Raw genomic sequence first — 25,052 nt, forward strand, 5'->3', positions numbered from 1 at the left:
CCGCTTCAGTCTTCTCTCTCTTCCCCCATGTTTGCGTGTCTTTCTTTCTCTGTATTGAGGTATTTCACCCACGTGACCAAGTCATGTGATGCTGCCATTTTGGACGGCACGGCTCGAATCAGTTTGAATGCGAGGAAGGTGACAAACGAAAACATAAAAGAAAAAGGAGCGAGATGCAGAAAACACCTTCATTATCCAGCGACGTAGGGCATTTACAGGGCGAGCAGAGGGAGAGGTATTTGCAAAAACTGAGGTTAGCAGGCTTAGAGAACGACGTTTACCTGCTTCCACCAGGATTGTTCACTGACGTACGGAAGTACACGAAGCCCTCGTCTTTACCTGACTTCGGCCCACATGATCTGTATACCTATGTCGTTAAAAACCCATCGCCATACACAGGTATTGATCTGAAAGCGTATAAGAGTTTGGATACAAATATTTTGTGTCAGGCTGGGTAACATGCCTACATCAGCGGGTCGTCCCTGGAGCCGGTGGTCGCCATCTTATTACAGCTAAGGTTTGTTCACATTTTCATTTACTTTCGGTTCTCAGGATAAACAAAATGTTATTAAATGTCATTGAAATAACTTCTTAGTCTGTTGAGACATGGCCCGTTATAAATTTGCTGTTACCAGGCAATGACCAAGAACTGTATTATTAGGGTCGGTGTAGTTGTAGCAGTGTATTAGCAGCTAGCTGTTAGCACTAGCTAATGTCAACAACATCATAGCTGGTATGTTACTGTAGCAATGTTTACGTTCAGTCATTTGGATGACTGTTAAAACCTTTCAGTCTCAAGTTTTTCCTTTACTGTATTTACTAGTTTACTGAGCTAGCGCGCTCGGGCAAGTTGGGAGCTAGCGCGCGCTAGCCTGCCGGCGGCCGGCGCGCTAGCTCAGTAAACTAGTAAATCCAGTAAAGGAAAAACTTGAGACTGAAAGGTTTTAACAGTCATCCAAATGACTGAACGTAAACATTGCTACAGTAACATACCAGCTACTGTTGTTGACATTAGCTAGCTTGACGTTCAAAATGGTGGACACCGGGGCGTCACGTGACCCTGTGACGTCAGGTGAAATACCTCAATTGCTGCACATCTCTCTCTTCCTCTGTCTGTAGTTCTTGTTTCTCCCTCTACCTGTCTCTCTTCATGTCTGTCCCCTTCTCTCAATCTGCTGCTGATTAAATGAAAAGAACGGAGTCGGTACGCATCATCACAGACCAGGTGCCAAATCATTCGTCCCTCGTTTATTTCCAGTGTAAAAAGAAGTTTGACCCCGAGAAACTTTCACATACTGAAATGAGTCCGCGTACGCCAGCTACCGAGTCGAAAAGTTATTAACTTGGCCGTCAGGTTCGACACATTCCCTGCATTGCTACAGTAGTAAACTTGCTTGGCAGCGAAGCAGAAAATGAATATGTGCTGTGCTGCGTAAAATGCACGCTGCCATTTAAATATGGAAATGGATTTACGATAGCCTAGTAAACTAGACCCACCCGCCTAGCGGCCAAAAATATTTTTGCCTAGCGAATGGGTCTAGCACCACTCGCACCATATAAACAAAAACACCCCGGGCATCAAATCGTGCCCGCCAATCACAACGCAAGGTTTTTGTTTGGATTCTTCGGGCGGGCTTTTGCAGGAGTGACGACAAAGCTGCGCGACGCTGGAGAAAGCACAACAGGAAAGATGGCTACGGCTAGTGAACAGCGCGCGTTTGACTCCGCATTGGAATCAGTTTTAGAAGAATTAGACTTGGAGTTTTCGTTGAAACATGAGCAGGAAGAGGCTCTCCGCTCATTCCTTTTCAAGAAGGACGTTTTCGCTGTTTTGCCGACCGGCTATGGCAAAAGTCTGATCTACCAGCTGGCTCCGCTCGTAGCCAAAAGGATGGGGCTAGTTTGTGCAGTACGAAGAATTAATAAACAGCTTTGAAACATTACTTTTTGATTGTTTCTTATTTTCCCGTTATTTTAAATTTAAGGGAAATTATTTCACCAAACGCCACTAAATAAAAACTCTCAAAAACAGTTTAAGCAAACTCTTGGAAAAAAATGAGTGTATGTTAAGTATGTGGTACAGACTCCAAACTTGTGGTCATTATCTCCAAACTTCTTAATATCTAGAACCTGTTTATTAATTAATACGCATTTTGAAAAATTATTTATTTCAAGGCCTCCCCCACTGCTTTCTGTCGCTCTGACTACGTCACAGTCACTGTTGCGCTGATTGGTCAGAGCGTTGGCCTATACGCACAGAGACAGTTTGAAAGACAGCGGGTTGTTCCTCCTACCCGCTTCGGAAATGTCTACGGATCGAGGCCAGACTAAATATTCACATTTAGTCTGGCTTGCCAGGCTAGATTTACGAGCGTTGATGGGGAACAGTGCTTTCAGACTTCGTTATAATTTTGGAGCTAGCATTGACTTTTATTTTTCTTTTCAGAGCGGAGATGACGTGGCCATAGAGATACAACGATGTCAGTTGCACAGAGCATGTTATCTCGCCCAAACGTTACACCTGCGAATGAAGCATATGACGAAAGTTCACATTTCGTTAATATATTAACAACACTGAGTCGCACCTGTAACTTATAAAATCACTTACATGGATATCGGTGTATTTTTTTTGGTTCAATAAAGAAGAGACATTTACACTGCAGTAATTGTATTTGATACGAAAGCTGTTTTTTTTTTTTTTGTTTTGTTTTTGTGGCAGGTTCTCTCTTGGTTCGGATTTGCATGGCCACGCCCTCGTAGCAGTGATTGGTGGGGAGGAGGAGCACTTTGAGGACTTTGGGGAGAGTAACTCCGCCTCCGATCTTTTGCTGGCCAATCAGGAGGAGGGGAGGGCAGCCCCGGAACAAGAGGGAGACTCGGAGCCACACCCTCATGCTGGCAGCCCAGTGCACCGCCCACCGATGCTGCTTTCACCCAGGTACACACACGCGCGCACATTTTTATCTCGCCCGGGATGGAGTCCACCAGGGGGCGAGCTATTGTTTTTGGTGGGGTGGGTTTTTTTTTGTTTGTTTGTTTGTTTGTTTGTTTTGTTCATGATATTACAGGAAAATGGCTGGACCAATCTTCATGAAACTTTCAGGATAAGTAGGCATTGGTCTCAAATAGAACTTCCAACATTTTGAGGGTCGTCAAGGTCACCAAAAAGGTCAATATCGTTTTTTGTTTTTTTTTGTTTTGTTTTCTTGCGATATCTTCATCCATATTCATTCAGATGTGTTCTGATTGGCTCAGAGCAGTATGGCGTGTGAATGAGAATTGGAACCATGTTTATTGGTCAAGTATCTTCATACACAAGGTTCAAGGTCACCAAAAAGGTCAAAATTGGGGGGGGGGGGGGGGGGGGGGTAATTATTATTTTTTTATTTATTTTATTTATTTATTGTTTATTCTCTTCCTTCATATTCATCATGAGTGCTACCGGACAAGTTTTGTTTTGCCTGGCAACACTTTTTTTTTTTTTTTAATTCCACGAAATCAAGTTGTACATGAGCTGATAACCGACGAGGCGCGTCGCTCCGAGTCGGCTATATCCCATGTACGACGAGATGGAGTGGAATATCGGTCTTATTCTATCCGCATTCACTGGATTTTGAGAAACGGAGCATTTTTATTTTTTTTGCAAATTCGATAAATAACTTTTATACAAAACATCCAACAAAATCATTTCCACTTGGAATGTAAACAAACCGGCGAAGTGACGGGAGCAATTTGTGGGAAAATGCTATAATAATCATTTCTAGAGAAATAAGAGGGGTACATTCCATATTTTGTTGCCTTTGTGGTTTTGTTTTCGAGTTGAATTTTTATTTCGTCCTCAGTTGGTTCAGCAACACGTTCCACCATTTTCTTCTTGAGTTTTTTTTTTTTTTTCGGCGGTTGGCAAACCAGCTTAAAGGTGTATTAATGCCACCGACTGGGCTGGAGTGTGGAACAAGATATTTGTGTGGGGGGCGGCGGCTATGTTCTTTTAGCTATTTCTGTTTCTTTTAAATACTTGATGATAGAGATATACACTACCGTTCAAAAGTTTGGGGTCACTTTGAAATGTCCTTATTTTTGAAAGAAAAGCACTGTTCTTTTCAATGAAGATCACTTTAAACTAATCAGAAATCCACTCTATACGTTGCTAATGTGGTAAATGACTACCGGTATTCTAGCTGCAAATGTCTGGTTTTTGGTGCAATATCTTCATAGGTGTATAGAGGCCCATTTCCAGCAACTCTCACTCCAGTGTTCTAATGGTACAATGTGTTTGCTCATTGCCTCAGAAGGCTAATGGATGATTAGAAAACCCTTGTACAATCATGTTAGCACAGCTGAAAACAGTTGAGCTCTTTAGAGAAGCTATAAAACTGACCTTCCTTTGAGCAGATTGAGTTTCTGGAGCATCACATTTGTGGGGTCGATTAAATGCTCAAAATGGCCAGAAAAATGTCTCGACTATATTTTCTATTCATTTTACAACTTATGGTGGTAAATAAAAGTGTGACTTTTCATTAGCCTGGCAAGCCAGACTAAATGTGAATATTTAGTCTGGCCTCGATCCGTAGACATTTCCGACGGGTGTGGGAGGAACAACCCGCTGTCTTTCAAACTGTCTCTGTGCGTATAGGCCAACGCTCTGACCAATCAACGCAACAGTGACTGTGACGTAGTCAGAGCGACAGAAAGCAGTGGGGGAGGCCTTGAAATAAATAACTTTTCAAAATGCGTATTAATTAATAAACAGGTTCTAGATATTAAGAAGTTTGGAGATAATGACCACAAGTTTGGAGTCTGTACCACATACACATTTTTTTCCAAGTGTTTTTCAAGAGTTTGCTTAAACTGTTTTTGAGAGTTTTTATTTAGTGGTGTTTGGTGAAATAATTTCCCTTAAATTTAAAATAACGGGAAAATAAGAAACCATCAAAAAGTAATGTTTCAAAGCTGTTTATTAATTCTTCGTACTGCACAAACTAGCCCATCCTTTTGGCTACGAGCGGAGCCAGCTGGTAGATCAGACTTTTGCCATAGCCGGTTGGCAAAACAGCGAAAACGTCCTTCTTGAAAAGGAATGAGCGGAGAGCCTCTTCCTGCTCATGTTTCAACGAAAACTCCAAGTCTAATTCTTCTAAAACTGATTCCAAAGCGGAGTCAAACGCGCGCTGTTCACTAGCCGTAGCCATCTTTCCTGTTGCGCTTTCTCCAGCGTCGCGCAGCTTTGTCGTCACTCCTGCAAAAGCCCGCCCAAAGAATCCAAACAAAAACCTTGCGTTGTGATTGGCGGGCACGATTTGATGCCCGGGATGTTTTTGTTTATATGGTGCGAGGCTAGACCCACTCGCTAGGCAAAAAATATTTTTGGCTGCTAGGCGGTTGGGTCTAGTTTACTAGGCTAACTTTTCATGGAAAACACAAAATTGTCTGGGTGACCCCAAACTTTTGAACGGTAGTGTATATCTGACTTGATGCACTCTGCCATTTTGTTTTTTCTCTACCCATGGTATATGAGTTGAGAGCAGAGTTGTAGAGTAGCCAATCAGAGCACGCGATTGCTCATATCCAGTGAATGTGCACACATATATATATATATATATATATATATATATATATATATATATATATATATATAAATATATATATGGGGGGGGGGGGACGTCAACTGCAGATATTCTGAGGACTCCAATAAGATTTTAATATAAATACAACCTTTTAATTAATTTTTTATTTATTTTTGTAAGAAACAGTGTTCTTTCTTTTCCTTTTGCGAGTTTGAAATTAAATTGACAAACGTATCTCATGACTGTAAATGTATTCTCATGAAGAATAGAACTTTCATGAGCGTTATATAAACTAGGACTTGTTTAAGGTTTGTTGGGAAATGTCCTAAAACGCCATAAAAGGTTTGTGCGTATGTGGGAAGAGCGTCCTTTACTTCACTACACACACGCAACACACGCGCTCCCGTAACTCCAGTCCCTCTTCCTTGCTTCTCCTGTGATGTGAAGTTTTCACCTCGTTTTCTTTCCCTTTTCTCTCTCGCTCTCATTCGAATGTGCTTGCATCGTCCTTTGCTCGCTTTTCCCTCCTCCCCCTCCCTTTATTGTAATTTCAAATACTTCCTTCTTGCTTATCTCTTGTTGTTCTATTCCCTCCTTCTCCGCTCTCCCGCTCAGCTCTGAGCCTTTCCCCTCCAGCTTCCAGAATTTCCTGCAGTCGGAATCTCTGGAGTTTTTCTGCACTCACTGTCACAAACAGATCAGCCGCCTCGAGGATCTCTCCACGCGCCTGCACTTACTAGAAATGAATAGGTAACAGGCACACAAAACGCACACTCACTCTGCTGTGTGTATCCTACATCTGTGTGTGTGCGCGCGTGCAGTCGGCTCACGAGCCCGTCCAAACACACACTGCCTGCTTATTGTGAGTGTGGAGTGGTTTCATGGTGTTTGGGTTTAAGGTCAGTGTGTGTGAAGGTGAATATTATTGTAAGTGTGACTTGCATAGTGTATGAGGTGCTACATATGCATGCAGTAGTGTCCAGAAGTTCACTACCAAGGCCTTTTTTTTTTTTTTAAATCAACCAAATGTTTACACTTTAGACTCCTCGCTCCTGTCTCAAATCCCATATTTCCTGTGCTAGTGCACTACTTGTTGTTGGGTAGTAACATGGTGCACTCTTAACACCAGTTTGATTAGATAGAACTTTATTGATCCCTTTGGGCAGGTTCCCTCAGGGAAATTAAAAATATAGATGAAAAAGGAGTTGCGGAGACTCGTCAGGGCAGTGGGGGCGGGAAACCAGGCACGTTGCTATCCAATTCCACACAGCTATTTTAGATCAAGGTGCATAACAGCTGACGGGCCAATGCTGAGACACTGCTGTGGACAGTATGTCCTCCAGCCATTGGGACATGGGACGTGATGGACATGAGCTTCCGTATTGTGCGCCCGCACAGTCTGAGGAAAGTGCTGTCTGCCCTCTTCTGCATACATGAGCTCACAGACATCCACGGTTAGCTAGTTCAGAGAGTAGGGTGGGATTTGCATCGGTACGAGAGGGCGAATGCAGCACCCAGGAGCCGTACTTTGACAATTTTACACGTTCAAGAGGGGGAAAAGTCAGAGTGTGGTTTTGTCAGGTCGCAATTAATTGCCAGACTCGCCTTGGTAGAAGCCTCTGACTTTTTGACTCCGTTGTACATGGTATTGCATGTTAATGAATAATTAAATCACCGATTTCTTCTGCTGTCCGACCTCATGATGCGTCTATAGGGGTGTTCACACAGCAACTTTTACTCCGGTGTAGCACCGGGGCTGCCCCGGTAGAGCATTCACACGGTACAAAGTTATACCAGTGTAGCCCCTGAAAGCTGCTTAAACCGGCGCAAATCTAACCCTGCTCGGGAGGTGGTTTAAGAAATTTACTCCGGAGTAAATGCTAGTTTGCGGGGCAGCACCGATATAAAATGGGCCGTCTGAACGCTACGGGGTAGACTCGCTACGCGTGAGGAGAGTTGATTACATACGGGCATTGCATAATTTGCATCCTGGTATTTTGCGCTTCCAAAATGGCGAATATCAACAACAACAGAACTGCGTGTCTTCCAGTGTTGCCAGATTGGGCGGTTTTAAGTGCATTTTGGCGGATTTGAACATATTTTGGGCTGGAAAACATCAGCAGTATCTGGCAACACTGGTGTCTTCATCCACGTTGTTTTCCCGGCGCTTGGTGATGCCATGACAACCGGGAAAGGAAGTACATTTTCACGCATGCGCATATTTCATTTCCGCATTATTACTATCGTATAGCACGGTCGCAAAAACTGCCGTGTGAGCACAAGTGGGGCTGCACCGGTGCTAACACGCTTCTCTCTAGTAAGCAGGTTTGTGACGTGTGAACGCTCCACAAAATTTACACCGGTGTAAGATATATCGCAACAAAATACATCGGTGCAGCATCGATGCAAATATGTGCCGACTGAACACCCCTAGTGCTGATATTTTTCCAGGTTTTGATTGGTCAGCATGTACTAATCATCAGACAAGGTCACTTGCTGTTTTGCAAGTTGAAAAGGTCGAACTGTGCTGTTAAGTAAATATAGCATCCAAGGCGACCTGTGTCAAGGCTAAAACATAATCCGTGCACCAATTTGCTATCTTGGAGTTAATAATCGTTCATTTATTTTCTGGGATTTGTCCTGTTATTAGACTTTCATGAGTTCAGTCAACCTTGATAAAGAGCTGACCAGTCAAAACGGCCCTCTTCTCCTGGATGTTTTTTCCCCTGCTGTAGTCACGGGTTGAGGATGAGGGGATGATCCTTAAGCTTTCCTCTATCCGTTTCTCTTCCTGACATCATTTTCCTGTTGTGTCTCTCTCTCTCTCTCTCTCTGCCCCCCCATGTCCTCCTCTGTCCCACTCTCAGCTCCAGCAAGAGACTGTCCAGTAAAAAAGCAGCAAGGTGAGAATGTCCTGTTCTGAAGTTTCTGGTGTTGGTGTCAATGTGTAACTTATTCCCAGTTGAGAATGCGTGATTTGATTTTTGTGCGTTTCAGGCACTTGTTACAGTCCAGCGGTCTGGATGGTATGAGCGACCTGAGCCGTGACATCCTGGATCTCGCTGACAGTGACATCACTGATAAGGTACGTTGTCCGTTTCAGGATTATCAGGGTTCCCGCGGGGTTTTAAAAGGTAGTTAATTAAAATAGGCTAAATTATGGCCAGTAAAAAGTAGTAAAAGGTAGTAAACGTAATCTGACGTGGTAGTAAATTTTTTTGACCCCCATCCAACTGGCAGCGCTCGAAACTAACGGTGTCCCGATGTCCCGGGGACCATAAAAAATGTCATCGGGACACAAAATTATCATATCTGGGACAATCCCGGGACAATGGAAAAAAATAGATCTAGAGATGACAATTCCCCCGGGGGAAATCGTGAGAGTGATGCAGTGCGCGTAGCAGTCACAGTTGCCGGAGCTGAGCTGGACTGTATTTTTGTCTCTCTCTGCTCAGCGCGCGGGTGGGGGAGGGGCACACAAAAAGGGCAGCTTTCCGTCAGAGCGCTCCCTCCAAACAACGGGGGTTTACACGAAAACGGAAGGAGATATTCACAAACTTATTTCACATTGAGTGCCACAAGGGTCTCCTGAACACACTCATGTACTTTTTTTGTCTGTAGTGTAAAAATTGAGGACACTAGAGCGAGTTAAAAACGAGTGGCTTTTCTGATTTAACAGTCAAAGCGCAGCCACGTTTATAATGGCAGTCTATGGGGCTGCGCGCCTGTCCTCTCCTCACTTTCAGGCTTCTCATTCAAAAACTGCAAGTCCTATCGTGTAGGTAGACACATTGTGTGAATCAGGACAAGTGTGACTACTACTTTTGAGAAAATTGTGTGTGTAGAATGAAAATTGGGGCTGAAAACACAGTTTAAATGAGAAAGTTTGAGCTATTTTTCCAACACTCTAACTTAACGAGCTCCATTGGTGTGTAACGCAATAAACACCCATTATAAAGCCGGAATTTCTCCAGGTACCCACATGGTGTTTGAGCTGGGACTGATCCAAAAGTATAGAACCTAGCAAAAAGTTGAATGCCAGATCCACAGAGGAGAAGTTTCTCTACGTTTTAAAGTTTGAATCATGTCTCTAGGTGAAAGCATGCCAGAGCAGCGGATGTTTGAAAATGTGTGTAGTTTTTCAAATAATTCCATAGAAATGAATGGGAAATTTATCTAGGTCAAAGAAAATGAAATTAAGCACTGTAAATAATGTAAATGATTTCTATGACTAAAGGTTACAATAAAAAAAAACCTTGGATTACATTGCTTTGTTTGCACTTATATGATATGACACTTTTATCCAAAGTGACTTTACGGTTTTTTACAGTGTTACAGTCCCTGTAGCAATGTTGGTGTAGGTGCCTTGCTCAAGGGCATTGCGTCTATTGATGGTATGGCTGATGGCTTTCAAAACATCTCTGAATGGGGCAACAGGTATATTACATAAAAATGGATAATGGTAATGGTGAAAATGATAAGTTGGGCTTATAAATGCCAACAGATATTCAAGGTACAAGTAGATGAAATGAACATAAAAGGGGTCTTATTTTCAACTAAAGTGTACTGCAGATGTAGGGAGTTGAAACATTCTCTGAATGAGCTAGTTGGCCCCTTTAAATAAATGGGTATCTATTCATACAGTGAGATCGCCAAAGTTTAATAAACTGAAAATGCAATAACTGTAATTTTGAAGTAGATGATGTATAGGACATGTGTCACTTGTGTTTTGTGACTTATTGTAAAAATGATATAAAGGGTTCAAAATCGCATAGTTACAAATATAATAGTAACTTCATATGATAATATTAACCACTGGTTATTTCAGAGAGGAAAAAAATGGGGACACTATTGCTTCCATTCGGGACAATACAACACAGAATTCGGGACCACTGGGGGACACAAAGAAAAAAAGTTAATTTCGAGCCCTGCCAACTGGGCCTATGTGTTTTCTAATTCGTTTAATTAACCTGCATGCCATAATATCCATAAATTACTACATTTGGGCGAATTTATTTTTATGTATCGAGGAGGACCGCAGTGAGGAGTTGGTGGCGCATGCGCATTGAATTCCAATAACGGTCGAATCCAGTATAAATTTATACCAGATTGTTTAGTACGAGACTGACTTTGTTTATACGGCTCTAGTCGAATCTATCTGTTAACCCGACTGGCGACATCTGCACGAGAATTAAACAATGGGGAAATGCAAATTTTCAGACCTCTGGCTGGAGGAACCTGATTTTAAAGACTGGCTAAAGGCGGTAGATGGCAATCGGCGAGAGGCGTTCAGTGAAAAGTTGATCGAGGCACATGTAATGCGTTGTGCGCGCGCGCGCGCGCCTGGTGCGTTGTGTGCGCGCGCGCGCCATTTGAGGCATCCAAAATGTGATGAGCAAATCTGTTGAACTGTTCAAATGATTAAGATTAACCCTCTAAAACACTGATCTCTGGGAGGAAGGTGTTGACTCTGCCCACGGGCCTTCACGACTACAGGACTGGTGCAAATGACTATCTTAAGCAAACTAGGCAATGTGTTGAGAGACTGCCAAAATAGGGCTTGGGTTATGTGTGTTTTGTATCTTTAGGGTGTGTGTCTTGTCTTTGTCATGTGTGTGTGTGCTTTTTGTGTGTGTGTGTGGGTTCATGTTTGCCATTTGACCTGATCTAAATGTAATGAGTTGATGTACCTAAGCACATAAGATTTTTTGTGCAAATCTGTTCACCTGTTCAAAAGATTATTCCACAAACAAAAGGTTGGCCATCTTGAAAGTGTTGGCCGACAAAATGTAATCAGATCTTGTACCTAATGTGAAGTGTTGACACACAAGGTTTAATGCAAATCTGTGTACCCGTTAAGAGGTTATGGGCCACAGTTTCACAGTTCAATAAAATTATAACTTATATGTGGAAGTTTGTTTTCTTTTATGCAAATATGCATTACTCCATGTGTAGCCCTAGCAATGGGAGGTTCTATTATGCGTCCAAAGGGAAAGAGTTACACTACCGGTACGTTCAGATTTTCTTTCTATCTTGTCTCATCAATCCAACTCTTTGGGTAGAGTTGTCACTAACTTATGTAGCACATTCACTTGGACTAACACATACACTCAAAGATTACCTTGTTAAATTGTGAGAAAACGTCCAAATCCAAATTGTCGCTGTGGTAGTAAAAAAAATTGTGAAGGTAATAAAAAGGTAGTAAATTCAACATAAAACATCTGTAGGAACCCTGATTATAAAACCAGCATTACTGCTGGTCAGAATCACTGACGCAAATCTAATCTAACAAATTTGTGTGTGTGTGTGTTTAGGTGCTGCTTCTGGAGCGGCGTGTGTCTGAACTGGAGAAGGACTCGGCAGCGAGCGAAGAGCAGCATGCCCGTCTGCGGCAGGAGAACCTGGCCCTGGTGCACCGCGCTAACGCCTTGGAGGAGCAGCTCAAAGAGCAGGAGGTCCACGCCGACGAGACCCTGAACACACTCGCCCGCAAACACAGAGACGCTCTGAGCAAACTGCAACGTGAGAGAGAGCTGGAGATCGAGAACCTGCAGGCCAGGTGGATGATTTGTCCTTGTGTTATGCTCTTGAGAGATGAATATGAACTTTATATATATTCAGGGTTCTCCACGAGGGGTTTTAGAGGTGTGGGCCGGCCCCCTTTCTGTGATTCCCGCCCCTGTTTAATTTCTGTCGCCCCTTTACAAAAGGAAGAGACATCCCTTTGTTTTCTTTGTGACAGATAGATAGCCTTTCTCTGTTGGAGTACCGACGACGCGACAACACCCGAGTGTGAAACTCATTTACCAGCAATTAGTTTAGTCAGTCTGACGATTATAGTCTAAGGCTACGTTTACACTAGACCGTATCTGTCTCGTTTTCTTCGCGGATGCACTGTCCGTTTACATTAAACCGCCTGGAAACGCCTGGAAATGGGAATCCGCCAGCGTCCACGTATTCAATCCAGATCGTGTCAGGTCCGGTGCTGTGTAAACATTCAAAATGCACGGATACGCTGTGCTGAGCTCTAGCTGGCGTCTCATTGGACAACGTCACTGTGACATCCACCTTCCTGATTCGCTGGCGTTGGTCATGTGACGCGACTGCTGAAAAACGGCGCGGACTTCCGCCTTGTATCACCTTTCATTAAAGAGTATAAAAGTATGAAAATACTGATACAAATACTGCCCATTGTGTAGTTATGATTGTCTTTAGGCTTGCCATCCTTCCACTTGCAAGTAGTAAGTGATATGCGCTGGGATCTCACACACAGCGGCTCAGTCCCGAATCGTGGCTTGTGCACTTCACTCGCGCGCTCTGTGAGCTGCGCAGGGCCGGAGTGCGCACCCTCCAGAGGGCACTCGCTGTTCAGGGCGGAGTGATTTGGAGCGCAGGATGCCTGCGGAGCCGAGCGTATCCGCGTATTGGCGTTGCTGTGTGCATAGCTAACGGTTTTAGTGTAAACGCGAATCGTTTTAAAAACGTTAATCTGATGATCCGCTGATTCGACGTAATGTAAACGTAGCCTAAGAAAAGCGTTTCACACTTTGGCGTTTTTGACACTTTGTTCTTTCGCCGGGAGATAACACGCCTTTATAATAACGTGTGAATCGACACCAAGTTCGAGATAACTGATTATTGTCGGCAGAGAAATAAAGGATAAAAACAAAAAGTTCAAAGTTGGTGAGTTTAAATTACAATGTCATTTTTCTTTTTTATCTTCTTAGACTGTTAACTGGTGAACATGGATGGAGCAGTGTAAATATAGCCATGGAGCAGTGTAAATATAGTTAAAACAACATCTTTTCAATGTACTTTACTCTCTAAAAAAAAAAATTATTTTTTCCAGTGGTGCCTGCAATTACATTTCCATTTCAAACAATGTCAGCTTTTGTGGAGCAGTGTGAATATAGTTAATACAAAAACTTTTCTGTACTTTTCTGTTCTTTTTTTTTTTTGTAGTTTGTTAAATAAAAATATTTTTTTTTCCAGTTCCATTTCAAACAATGTGTCTGAATATGACGTGTAAGTGTGTAATGTTTGATGTATGATGTGTTTTGTACCAGTCCAATTGATTATTCTAAATTACTACTATTTGAGAATATTTTATGCAAATGACATATGTAAATTTACGCAAATTTGTTTCAAGGTCATCCGATTGACCCCCACCCCCCTATATTTTCAATCCGTGGAGAACCCTGATATTTGTATGAATTTTAATCCATTTTGTATTGTGTTGCTCTCTGCTGCCACCTTATGGTTTGAAAATAATTTCACATGTAAATGAATTCCTTGGTCGATCCTTGACTTGCAAGTGACGTCAAAGCAAAATAGAAACTCAGCTGTCAGCCATGTCGGTGGATATACAAATGCAAGGTCAAGCGACATTCCATACAAAATATAGTCACACGTACGCAACTCGTTGTTTTTCTATTGTTTTCAGCGTTCTTTTAGCTCTGCCATATCTTTGTGCTGTATATGGTTGTGGTCACAACAGTGCTCGTGACCGTGGCACGTTCTGGTTTTCTAGAATTCCGTCCGTGATTCGGAAAGAGGGCGAGGAAACTCTGAGGCTTAGTACGGAGAGCGGACGAGGGGATCAGGACGCTTTGTCCAATAGTTAAGACGTTTTTGTCCAAAGCCTTTTTCATACGCACCATCGGTTATTTTATATTTCAGGCATTCCGGCGTTCGCGAATGAAGCCCCCATGAGAGCGCTGCTCTGCACCTAAAGATTTAACAAGATCCAGACGACTTTAAAAATGAATAACTCGGCCAACGGAGCTCACAGCGAAGCCAGATTTTACAGGCACCTCCCTCTAAGCACCTCCCTTTTGAAAGAGCACGGTCTTGGGTCGGTAGGACCGCGCTTCGGTCCGGGAATCGCGAACGAAGCCCCCTCAAGAGCACTGCTCCGCGCTTAAAGATTTAATACGATCCAGACGGAAACATAGACAGGCGAGCGAGCAGCCTGCAACGACAAGGGAGTTAAACTCATCCCAGGGTCAGCAAGTGGCATGGCCCGACGTGGTTACGCACTTGAGTGTCGAAGCGCACGTACTCGTTTGCTTTACGAAAATGTGTTTTGCTTCGTTCAAATTCCACTGAGAATTCCTCCTTTTTTCAAACAAACAAAATACCTGAAATATAAAATAGATAGCGTGTATGAAAAAGGTTTCGGACGAAACGTCTTAACTATTGGACGAAATGACCTGTATTTGTACTCAATAGTCGGTAGAAGCGTCTAATCTTCAGAAAAGTCTGACTTTTCTGAAAACCACACGTATCTATCTACTTTTTGTATCGACGCTTCGCTCGATTGTTAAAATCATGGTCACGCTGAGAAAATTCAGCACTGTTTCCGGACACGCTTTCAGTGGGTGCCATCCGAGTTGCTTTGTATATCCACCATCATGGCGCACGCTCATGACGTAGCACGTTTTTGATCACGTGGTTGCAAGCCATCTATTAAACAACCTGTGTGTGCGCTCGCTATTTTTATATGCAGGCTGCATCAGTTGGATGAAGAGAACAGTGAGTTGAGGTCATGCGTGCCCTGTTTGAGAGCCAACATCGAAAGACTGGAAGAGGTCGAGAAAACACACACACACAATTTTTGTGTTATTGTTGTAATGCAATCCATTTCATTGAAATAGCATCACAGCAGATTGTTTTATATACCACAGCACTGCTGAAATCCCATCTCTGATTGGTCAGAAGGTTGTGGCAGATTCATCTACTTCCTTTACTGGAATGCATTATTATCTGTTGATGTGTAATGTACATATTTTACACAACCCTGTTTATCAGTACCACTCTTCACACACCTCAGTGTCCGGTCAACTGTATGGTCCAGTTTTATCCTTTTAAGTTCATGATCAGGGATCCCAGACGTCCGCTATTTAGTGGAATTCTGCTATTTTCTAGTAAAGTGTTTTTTTTTTTTTTTAAATCTCTTGTATATCCATTAAAAATATGTGTAAGTAAAATGACCAGCAGAATACGTTCTGATTTGGTTTGCTTGTTTAGCGATATTTTCGTCGGCTTCGTTTGTTCTCGTTGACATTCAGGAACACTCGGAAGTTAAATTGATGTAAATACCGCGAGCAGTGTTGCCAGATTGCGCGGTTCTCCGCCCAGTTGGGGGGTTTCAAGTGCATTTTGGCGGGTTTTGAACACATTTTGGGCTGGAAAACGTCAGGAGTATCTGGCAACACTGACCGCGAGACTGTACGCGATAGAACAAGAAAACAATATGGCTGCGCCCATTTGCTAGAAAACATGTTTTAACTCCGTTCGTGCTTTTGTTTCTAATGCATTGAACTTAATTCAGAGCACTGCAGGAACATCAGAAAAGCAGAAGGAAAAAGCAGAGAAAACTGGAGGAAAGACAGAATGCACCCCAGAAAAGAGCATTAAATTCCTTTGCAGTGAAACCTTTCAAAAAGAGAAAGGTTTAAATCAAATATCTCCAGTATTTGCTGTACATATGTATATATCTATTACTGAATCATTGATTTCTGCTCATATTCATGATTTTTGAAAAATGAATGTGGCTTATATTAGACTAGTTTTGACATTTAACTTGAAACAAAAAAAATAAACAAATGAGATGAACTATGGATACTATTGTTATAACAAAATCAGTGGAATATTTAGGCAAGTATATTCTTCAAAGCTACATTTTCGTCTAATTTTTATAATTTTTTTTTTTTTTTTGCCACTTATTTCATTGATTACAAAATATGGCATCAAATAGGTACACATTATGGTTAAATTCTGTTGCTTTTCTATGTTAAATCTATGTAAAAAATGTGTTCTGTAGCATCTTTAAATGTTAAAATCTCAACAGCTTCAGGCAGCCCCCTTGACCCCTGCTGATAGTTTCTCATCTCATCTCATTATCTCTAGCCGCTTTATCCTGTTCTACAGGGTCGCAGGCAAGCTGGAGCCTATCCCAGCTGACTCCGGGCGAAAGGCGGGGTACACCCTGGACAAGTCGCCAGGTCATCACAGGGCCGACACATAGACACAGACAACCATTCACATTCACACCTACGGTCAATTTAGAGTCACCAGTTAACCTAACCTGCATGTCTTTGGACTGTGGGGGAAACCGGAGCACCCGGAGGAAACCCACGCGGACACGGGGAGAACATGCAAACTCCGCACAGAAAGGCCCTCGCCGGCCACGGGGCTCGAACCCAGGACCTTCTTGCTGTGAGGCGACAGCGCTAACCACTAGCCTACACCACCGTGCCGCCCGGTGATAGTTTCTTACATTCCTCTATTTTTTTCAATTACTGCTGGGATCCCTGCATGATGAGCGTCCAACCTTCATTCATTCAGGTGCACAGTCACTGCTAGTGTTGGGTGCGACAAATCTTTCATCCACAGAGCTTATTATTCCATAACCGTGTAAATAAACTGGTCTTTGTACGTTTTTTTGTGTCCCCGTAGGAGAAGAGAAGGCTCCAGGACGAAGTGGACGATGTGACGGACAGGCTGAACGAAGAAACAGAGTCCCGAAGGAAGATGGCCGACAAGCTGAGCCATGAACGCCACACCAGCCAGAAAGAAAAAGAGACCACACAGGAGGTCAGGGGTTAAAGGGCACATGACCTCAGGACTCTCTCTCTCGTTCTTTGTATCTCTGTCTCACTTTTCTCTCGCTTATCTCTGTGTCTGTAGCTGATCGAGGACCTGAGGAAGCAGTTAGAAATGCTGCAGCTGTTCAAGTTGGAGATGGAGGCTCGGCGAGGCCGCTCACCCGCCGCCGGACTGCAGGAATACAACACGCACATGAGAGAGAACGAGCTGGAGCAGGAAATCCGACGACTCAAGCAGGTACAAGGTTCACTCTGAGCAGACTGCGGTGCGTTCAAGCAACCTGGGAACTTATCAAGTGTGGTGTTCAAGGATGTTATGTAAGGAATGAAACACTTGGGTGTGCTGTTTTTTTGGAAAATAATTAACGACAGGGTGGCGTAATGCAGCCCAGCGCAATGCAGAGTTACTCTTACAACACCAAAACTGATTATTTTTCCCATAACGGCAGATTTAGAAGTGTTTTATTATTTCTTTCTTTCACTTCTCAAGAAACAGTTTTTTACAACACGTACTTTTTTTTATTACTTCCTACTTTTTATAGTTACAGAACAAGATTACAGTTTTCTGTAATCACTTACATTCTTGCAGTTGTGGACAACTGTAGTTACAGCTTTACTTCTGTTCTGCAATGGACTTTATTTTGCTCAGTTATTCAGCATTTACACTGCAGTGTATGTTCCTGACTCTGGGGGGGGAAAATGTCATGCTTGTAAGCTAAGTTAATTCATCAAATAAATAAAAATAGCTTCCCCTGGCAACCAGGTGTGTCTCTTGGCAGCCAGTGGGATTCTTTTCTTTTATTCTGGTTGTTGGACAAAAGGAAAAAAAGATAATGCTGTTGAAAATCAGCAGTTTAATCAGCAGCCTCAGTTGTCCTTCGGGCAGCTATGAATAAAATGTTCACAGCACAGACATCTAGTCTGCTTGTTCAGGATTTTTTCCAGCACTTGTCCCTGAGAAGCAATAACATTCTACGTCGGGAAGTACAGTCAATCCGGAAAGTCTGCACACCCCTTTCACCTTCTCCACGTTTTATTCCATTACAGACTTATTCTACAATAGATTGAGTTCATTTTTTGTCACTGACAAAGTGAAAACAGGTTTTTAGAAAATATGCAATTTTATTTTACTGACAAAAATAGGTTATTGAGGGGTTACATATCTGTACATACCCTTAGCCTAATACTTGGTTGATGCACCTTTGGCAGCAATTACAGCTTCAAGGTGTCTTGGGAAAGAAGCTACGAGCTTGGCACACTTGTTTCTGGACGTTTTTGCCCATTCCTCTTGGCATATCCTTGCAAGCTCCGTCAGGTTGGATGGGGAGCATCGGTACACAGCCATTTTCAGCTCCTTCGACAGATATTCAATTGGATTCAGGTCTGGGCTTCGGCTGGGCATTCACAGACTTTCTCCGAAGCCACTCCTTTGTTCTCTTGGCTGTGTGCTTCGGGTCGTTGTCATGTTGGAAGGTAAACCTTCGCCCCAGTCTGAGGTCCAGAGCGCTCTGGAGCAGGTTTTCTTCAAGGATCTCGGTGTACTCGGCTGCATTTATCTTTCCCCTTATCAGGACTAGTTGCCCAGTTCCCGTTGCTGACGAACATCCCCACATCGTGATGCTGTCACCGCCATGCTTCACTGTAGGGATGGCATTAGCCAGGTGATGAGCAGTGCCTGGTTTCCTCCAGACATAACACTTGGTTTTCAGGCCAAAAAGTTCAATTTTGGTTTCATCAGACCAGAGAATCTCGTTTCTCATGGTTTGAGAGTCATCTAGGTGCTTTTTGGCAAACTCCAATCAGGCTGTCATGTGTCTTTCACTAAGGAGTGGCTTCCGTCTGGCCACTCTACCATAGAGGTCTGCGCGGGACAGAATTTTCAGTCCCGCTCCCGCATTCTGCAGTCCCGCTCCCGCAAAGAATTATGATTTTCAGTCCCGCCCGCGCCTGCCATATTTTGTCCCGCTCCCGCCCGCAAATCCCGCATGATGCAGGCGTTCGTGTTATTTCTCACGAAAGTTCTTGTCATTGGCTTGGGGAATTAAACATGCTGAGCTCTCCACTGACCGATCCTTCACCTAGCGGACGTAGCGAGGGTGCGCGTTGCCAAGCGGCATGCGCAGCTGAGGCTTTACAGAGATACCCAACACACCTACCAAAATCTACAGTGGATATTAAGAATATTGTACATTGCACATAGCTTATATGTCACTCCTCACATTTACATTCTAGGAAATACAAGTAGGCCTATAAGAAATTAATATAATTTAAAGACACAGCGTGATGGTGCCCCGCCCCCTACTTTGAGTGGATTTGAGCATAAATATCTACAGCTCACGTTCAGGGGTGCGTTTCCCAAACAACCAACCAAGTTAGCATTAAACCAATATGGTACGATGCAAGTTTGAACTAACTAACATCCAAAAAAACGACTGTTTCCCAAAGCTGTAGTACCAACTTGGTCTGAACCAAGTTGATTTGAACCAACACAGTTCAAACCATGAAGGACTGTGAGCTTCACTAGAGGAGCTCTGCTCTTCTGCCATGATCGGATATCTCAAACATGGAAGAGCGGAAAGGAATCGGAAACGTACGCGAGATTAGACCACATCCGCAAATTTAGGCATCTTAAAATGTTTTTATTAATGCCAAATAAAATATCCAGCACAAATTATATTTGATAGACATAAATTAATAATTTATAAATTTTATTTTAAACACGTTTTTAGTTAGCGGGACTGCAGCTTATCACCTCTCCCGCCCGCTCCCGCATTGTGCACTCCCCCTCCCGCCCGCAATGAGCTTTCAAAATTTGTCCCGCGCCGCACTGCTTTGCGTCGGGTCCCGCGGGACTCCCGCGGGAGTGCAGGGCTCTACTCTACCATAAAGGCCTGATTTGTGGAGTGTTGCCTGGATGGTTGATCTTCTGAAAGGTTCTCTCATCTCCACAAGGATACGCTGGAGCTCCGTCAGAGTGACCCTCGGGTTCCTGCCCACCTCCCTGGTCAAGACCCGTCTTCCCCGATCGCTCAGTTCGGCCGCGCGGCCAGGTCTAGGAAGATTCTTGGTGGTTCCAAACTTCTTCCATTTATGAATGATGGTGGCCACTGTGCTCTTTGGGACCTGTAAAGCTGCAGCAATTTTTTCTGTACCCTTCTCCAGATCTATGCCTTGACACAATCCTGTTTCTGAGGTCTGCAGATAATTCCTTTGACCCCATGGCTTGGAATTTGCTCTGACATGCACCATCAACTGTGGGACCTTATATAGGCAGGTGCTGGCAATCCCCAGTCATGTCCCATCAATCGAATTTACCACAGGTGGACTCCAGTTAAGTTGTAGAAACATCTCAAGCAGTATCAGTGGAAACAAAATGCACCTCAGCTCACTTTTGGGTGTCATATCAAAGGGTGTGCACACTTTGTGTACGTTTTGATTTTTAATAAATTCACACAAATGTCTAAAAACCTACTTTCAGTTTGTCATTACGGGCTATTTTGTGACAAAAGAATGAACTCGATCTATTGTAGAATAATGCCGCTTTTCCACTACCAACGCGGCTGAGTTGGGCTGAGCCGTGCCGTGCTGAGTCGAGCTGAGTGGGGCTGTTGGCGTTGCATTTCGACTACAACCGCGCTGAACCGTGCTGGCTGGAAGTGGGTGGACACATTGGGTGGAGTTAGCGAAAGTGGGTGGACGTCACGTGATGTCGTTAGGCGGCGCAAACAGTGACATCAGTGAGCTTTTAAGCGGTAGTCTCACGACCCGGAGAGTAAACAGTAAACATGGAGGACATGGAGTCGTTAGTGTTGCTGGTCTTGGTGCTGTGGCTTGTTGTCACCGACAACGCCAACAGATACTGGCAAGAGCATATAAATGAGGCGAGGCGCATAAGGCTTCAGAAATTCTCGTAATTCGTAATTCTCCTTCTTCCGGGTTTACGGTGTTTACAGATCCCAGCGTGCTCGCGGGGCGTGTGTGGGAGTGTGAGGACACTCCTCCTCACCAATCAGTGCACAGGGGAGTGTCTCCTCACGCCCCTAGCCTCACTCAGCTCGGTTTGGCTCGCTTCAGCCCTACTCCAAAACCGTGCGAGTTTTGGGGGCTAAGCAGGGCTGAAGCGAGCTGAGTCGTGCTGTTCTTAGATAGTCGAAACGCGAGCCGTGTCGGGCTGAAGCGAGCTGAAGTGAGCTGAAAAAGGGTAGTGGAAAAGGGCCATAAGTCTAACGTAATAAAACATGGAGAAGGTGAAAGGGGTGTACAGACTTTCTGTATAAACTGTATAAACAAATTTTGAAAGCTTGTTGTAAAAGTATTAAATAATTTTTCCCAAATTAGATCAATAAATATTACAGTAAGAAAAGTCACATCAGCATATCAAGAAGCAAAACAGTTTCTTTCCTGTTTACTCCGTTTTTGTGGCGACTGCCTCACAGAAGCGAGGCGAGGCAGTAGCCACTATGTCATCGTGTTGTAAGAATGAGTGTAACAATAGCGCACTGTGCATGCACATAAGCATTGCAATCACCAGAACAACGAATCGTGATCTCGCGATACGAACAGTTGATCTTGCGTTCTCGAAGGTACACAAGAACGAGTGGCGAAGTCACTACATCATCGTAATGTAAGAATGAGTGTAACAGTGGCGCAACTTCGTAACCAATCAGCACTTATCCTGATCACGTTCGATTACCCGTTCTACTTCTTGATAAACTTGGGAACCAATCAGAACCAGAAGCGAGATAAGAGAAACCTCGTGAAACTTCGTAGTATCGGAAGATAATCGGCAGATTTAAAAAAAGATAAACGAAATTCACCTCGTGGTTCGCCAAGGCTACTGATTCATGGATTAAAGTTTTCCGTCGTGCGACGGATTTCCGTCAGCTGAACTCTCCCAAGGCCAAATGTGAGGTCGGTGCTGATCCGAGGAGAATTAAAATGACGGGTGGTTGGGTAGAGATTGGGTTATAACACTGATGTGTTGCAACACCATCAACTATCAGCAGGGTTTATTTAGCTTTTTTGTTTTTGAGCCATGCTTTGTGTCGTTCATTTCCTATGTTTGATCATGTTTAAACGTTCGCTGTCTACAGTGCAGCATTAAAAAAACACACGCTGTCAAAATTGGCAAAATACATTCCCATGTGCTTGGCGTGCTTGTGTCTGACCATTTCTGTTTTGTATTAAATTAAATCTTGCCAAAATGACTTAGTTCAAACCTGGACATATAGAAATAGAGCATGTTAAAAAAAAAAAGAAAAAATAAACCCCGGAAAGCCCGCTCCTCTGCTTCAGCCAGACTTGAAGACCCGACGGTGCAATGCTTTCAGACTGTCAGAAGTAATTAGGCCTAAATTTATAGCTAACAAATCAGCAGACGCCCCAACAATTATTATTTTCGTTAGGTCAATGTGTAAGGTATGTTAGAACCGTGCCTTATAGCCTACGTTATATCACAATTTAAAGGCCGTTTGAGGAGTTGGAGGCTGCGAGCGCAATGATGTTCCGACATGCGCTAAACTTTTATTCCCTGAAAATCATACACCAGCGTTCAATGCCCCAAACAGTCAAAATGTCTAGAAGACTACGGTTAAATAATAATCATAGCCTACCAAGTTAAATTACGTCAAAACATCTGTTTCTGGCCTATGAAATGATGGAGGAAAATGAGAACGAACGCAAAGTAGATAGCAGCCAACTTCACGCGATCTTTTAGGTAACTTAACACTCGTGTTGGCCACAATATTTCTCTTAATAAAATCTTGAATTGTTTTTGAAGTCGTATTCAACACAAAGTAAGGTCAAACCCCAATTTTAATTTAAGCGAAGATCCAAACTTTTTTCTATATTGACGTCGAGCACAGAGGAGCATGTCATTCTGCTTTCGGTTTCGGCAGCATGGATGCGCTTTACATGAAAGAAGGCACTGATGTGTCTGCCATCGATAAAGGTGTAAAAAAAAAAAAGAAGTGGAGGTAGGCTTGGCTGTACGAAATAGGTGAAAACGGAAAGCCATTTAGTTCATGGTGCAAAAAACTAAACATTCCAGGCGCTTGCATTTGTGTGGTAAACCCACGCCTTTTGGATGAAAACCCCGCCCCCAGAAATGGGCATCAGGTGTCCTGAAGTTAGATGACTTTGGATTCACAGACAGAGTAGCCTCGTCAATGTTGTTACATGTACATAGAGAAAATCGAATTTCTGCCGTTGCTCGACTGAAATTGAAGTTCTAAATGCCATGGATACACCGTAGCTCGGCTGAAATCGAACCGAACTGGATTTCTCGTAATCGAGCTACACGACCTAGATTATGCGATTGTAGCCGAGCTACTTGGTGCTATCTTAGAGCTACTTACTCCTATCGAGCTACGTAGTCGAGCTACTTACTTCAGCACTACCCCTTCCGGGAGTGACGAGACCACAAGCGGGAAACACGACAGCCTCGGTCGGGATGACAACAGTAGTAGCGAGCAGCAGAAGAGGTCAGGAGGAACAAACGAAGAAGAGAAAATGGCGAGCAGAAACGTGCACTTCTGGAGCAATGAGGAGACAGAGTTCATGCTCATTCAGCTTAAGGAGTTGAATATATTAAAATTCATGGACGGGAGAAAAACGCGCAATGGAGAACACGGAACTGATAACTTTGTTTACACTCTTGAATATCTCTTTACACTCTTGAATATCTCTCCACCCCCCCCCGGTAAATTTTCTGCTTTAATCCATGCTGATTCGATTTTAAGTAAGTGGTGTTTGTTTATTTTAAGAAAATTTACCTTTGGATTATCATCTTTTGTTTGGTCCTTCTGAAAGCTCAAATGAAAGGGTTCTGAGCTTTTTGGCCGATATCTTGAGAAGCCGATATCAAACTTCTGCCATTCGCTTTAATTTTATTTTTTGAGCCTTTACGCTTGTGAAACAAAATGTGCTCATTAGGACTAAATAATGAGTCTAAGGCAATTCATGAACAAGTGCTTTCTGACTATTTTGAAAATAGATGTCGTTCACAACACTGTATTTTGAACAAAACACAGTAAACAAAATTGGTAGCCAAAATACTCTCCAAGCCCTGATGCTGCTCACAGCTTGGTGATGCTTGCAAGAGATGAGGCGAGTATCATTGATGACATGTAGATATGCTACATTTGAAGAGCTCTTTTCCAAAACGCGATCAACGCCAAATGAAAAAAAAAAAAAAAAGAGTTTGTCGCGCTATTCTGCTGTGTACTGAACCTGTTCACTGCTCCATTAATGTTTCATGCCAAATCGCTATATTTCCTTGTTTATATGTGCTGCAAATTGTAGTTTCTCTCCAAAACGCGATAGGTGCTATACCTGCATTTTGGCTGAGTGTGACATTTCCTCTAGACCAATCAGAGTTCGGTCACTATCCCACATGGCGGCGCCCTGAAGCGAGGAGTTTTTTGTTTGCTTGTGTAGCTTCTTGAGCACAAATAACTTTTGCAAATGGTGGTTGTGAATACTTTTGATGGTTCTGAAGAACCTGTGAGACCTACACCAGGTGGTAGAAGACGTTGTTTAAACAAAGATAACCATGAACGAGAGCAAACACAAATGAATGAATGTTATTTAAGTGTTTTTTATATAATTTCTCATGATCTCATCTCATTATCTCTAGCCGCTTTATCCTGTTCTACAGGGTCGCAGGCAAGCTGGAGCCTATCCTAGCTGACTACGGGCGAAAGGCGGGGTACACCCTGGACAAGTTGCCAGGTCATCACAGGGCTGACACATAGACACAGACAACCATTCACACTCACATTCACACCTACGCTCAATTTAGAGTCACCAGTTAACCTAACCTGCATGTCTTTGGACTGTGGGGGAAACCGGAGCACCCGGAGGAAACCCACGCGGA

At 43.3% G+C, this 25,052-nt stretch overlaps 1 protein-coding gene across 4 annotated transcripts in view; it reads left to right on the forward strand.

Moving 5' to 3' along the window:
• Positions 1 to 25,052, forward strand: part of rab11fip3 (RAB11 family interacting protein 3 (class II)) — a 103,256-nt gene that overhangs the window by 74,052 nt on the left and 4,152 nt on the right. For 3 of the 4 annotated variants that reach the window (XR_009654702.1, XM_060921176.1, XM_060921177.1), the window contains 7 exons: positions 2,720 to 2,938; positions 8,435 to 8,470; positions 8,565 to 8,652; positions 11,882 to 12,126; positions 15,076 to 15,157; positions 17,028 to 17,165; positions 17,259 to 17,414. Coding sequence is in view for 3 of the 4 variants with exons in the window: in XM_060921176.1 (XP_060777159.1) it covers positions 2,720 to 2,938; positions 8,435 to 8,470; positions 8,565 to 8,652; positions 11,882 to 12,126; positions 15,076 to 15,157; positions 17,028 to 17,165; positions 17,259 to 17,414 (964 nt within the window). In the remaining variant the exon portion in view is untranslated. Of the gene's footprint in view, positions 1 to 2,719; positions 2,939 to 6,182; positions 6,318 to 8,434; positions 8,471 to 8,564; positions 8,653 to 11,881; positions 12,127 to 15,075; positions 15,158 to 17,027; positions 17,166 to 17,258; positions 17,415 to 25,052 lie in introns of all 4 variants that reach the window. The other variant, XM_060921178.1, reaches the window with a different exon arrangement.

This window comes from Neoarius graeffei, chromosome 5, assembly GCF_027579695.1.
Source record: "Neoarius graeffei isolate fNeoGra1 chromosome 5, fNeoGra1.pri, whole genome shotgun sequence".
NCBI lineage: Eukaryota > Metazoa > Chordata > Actinopteri > Siluriformes > Ariidae > Neoarius > Neoarius graeffei.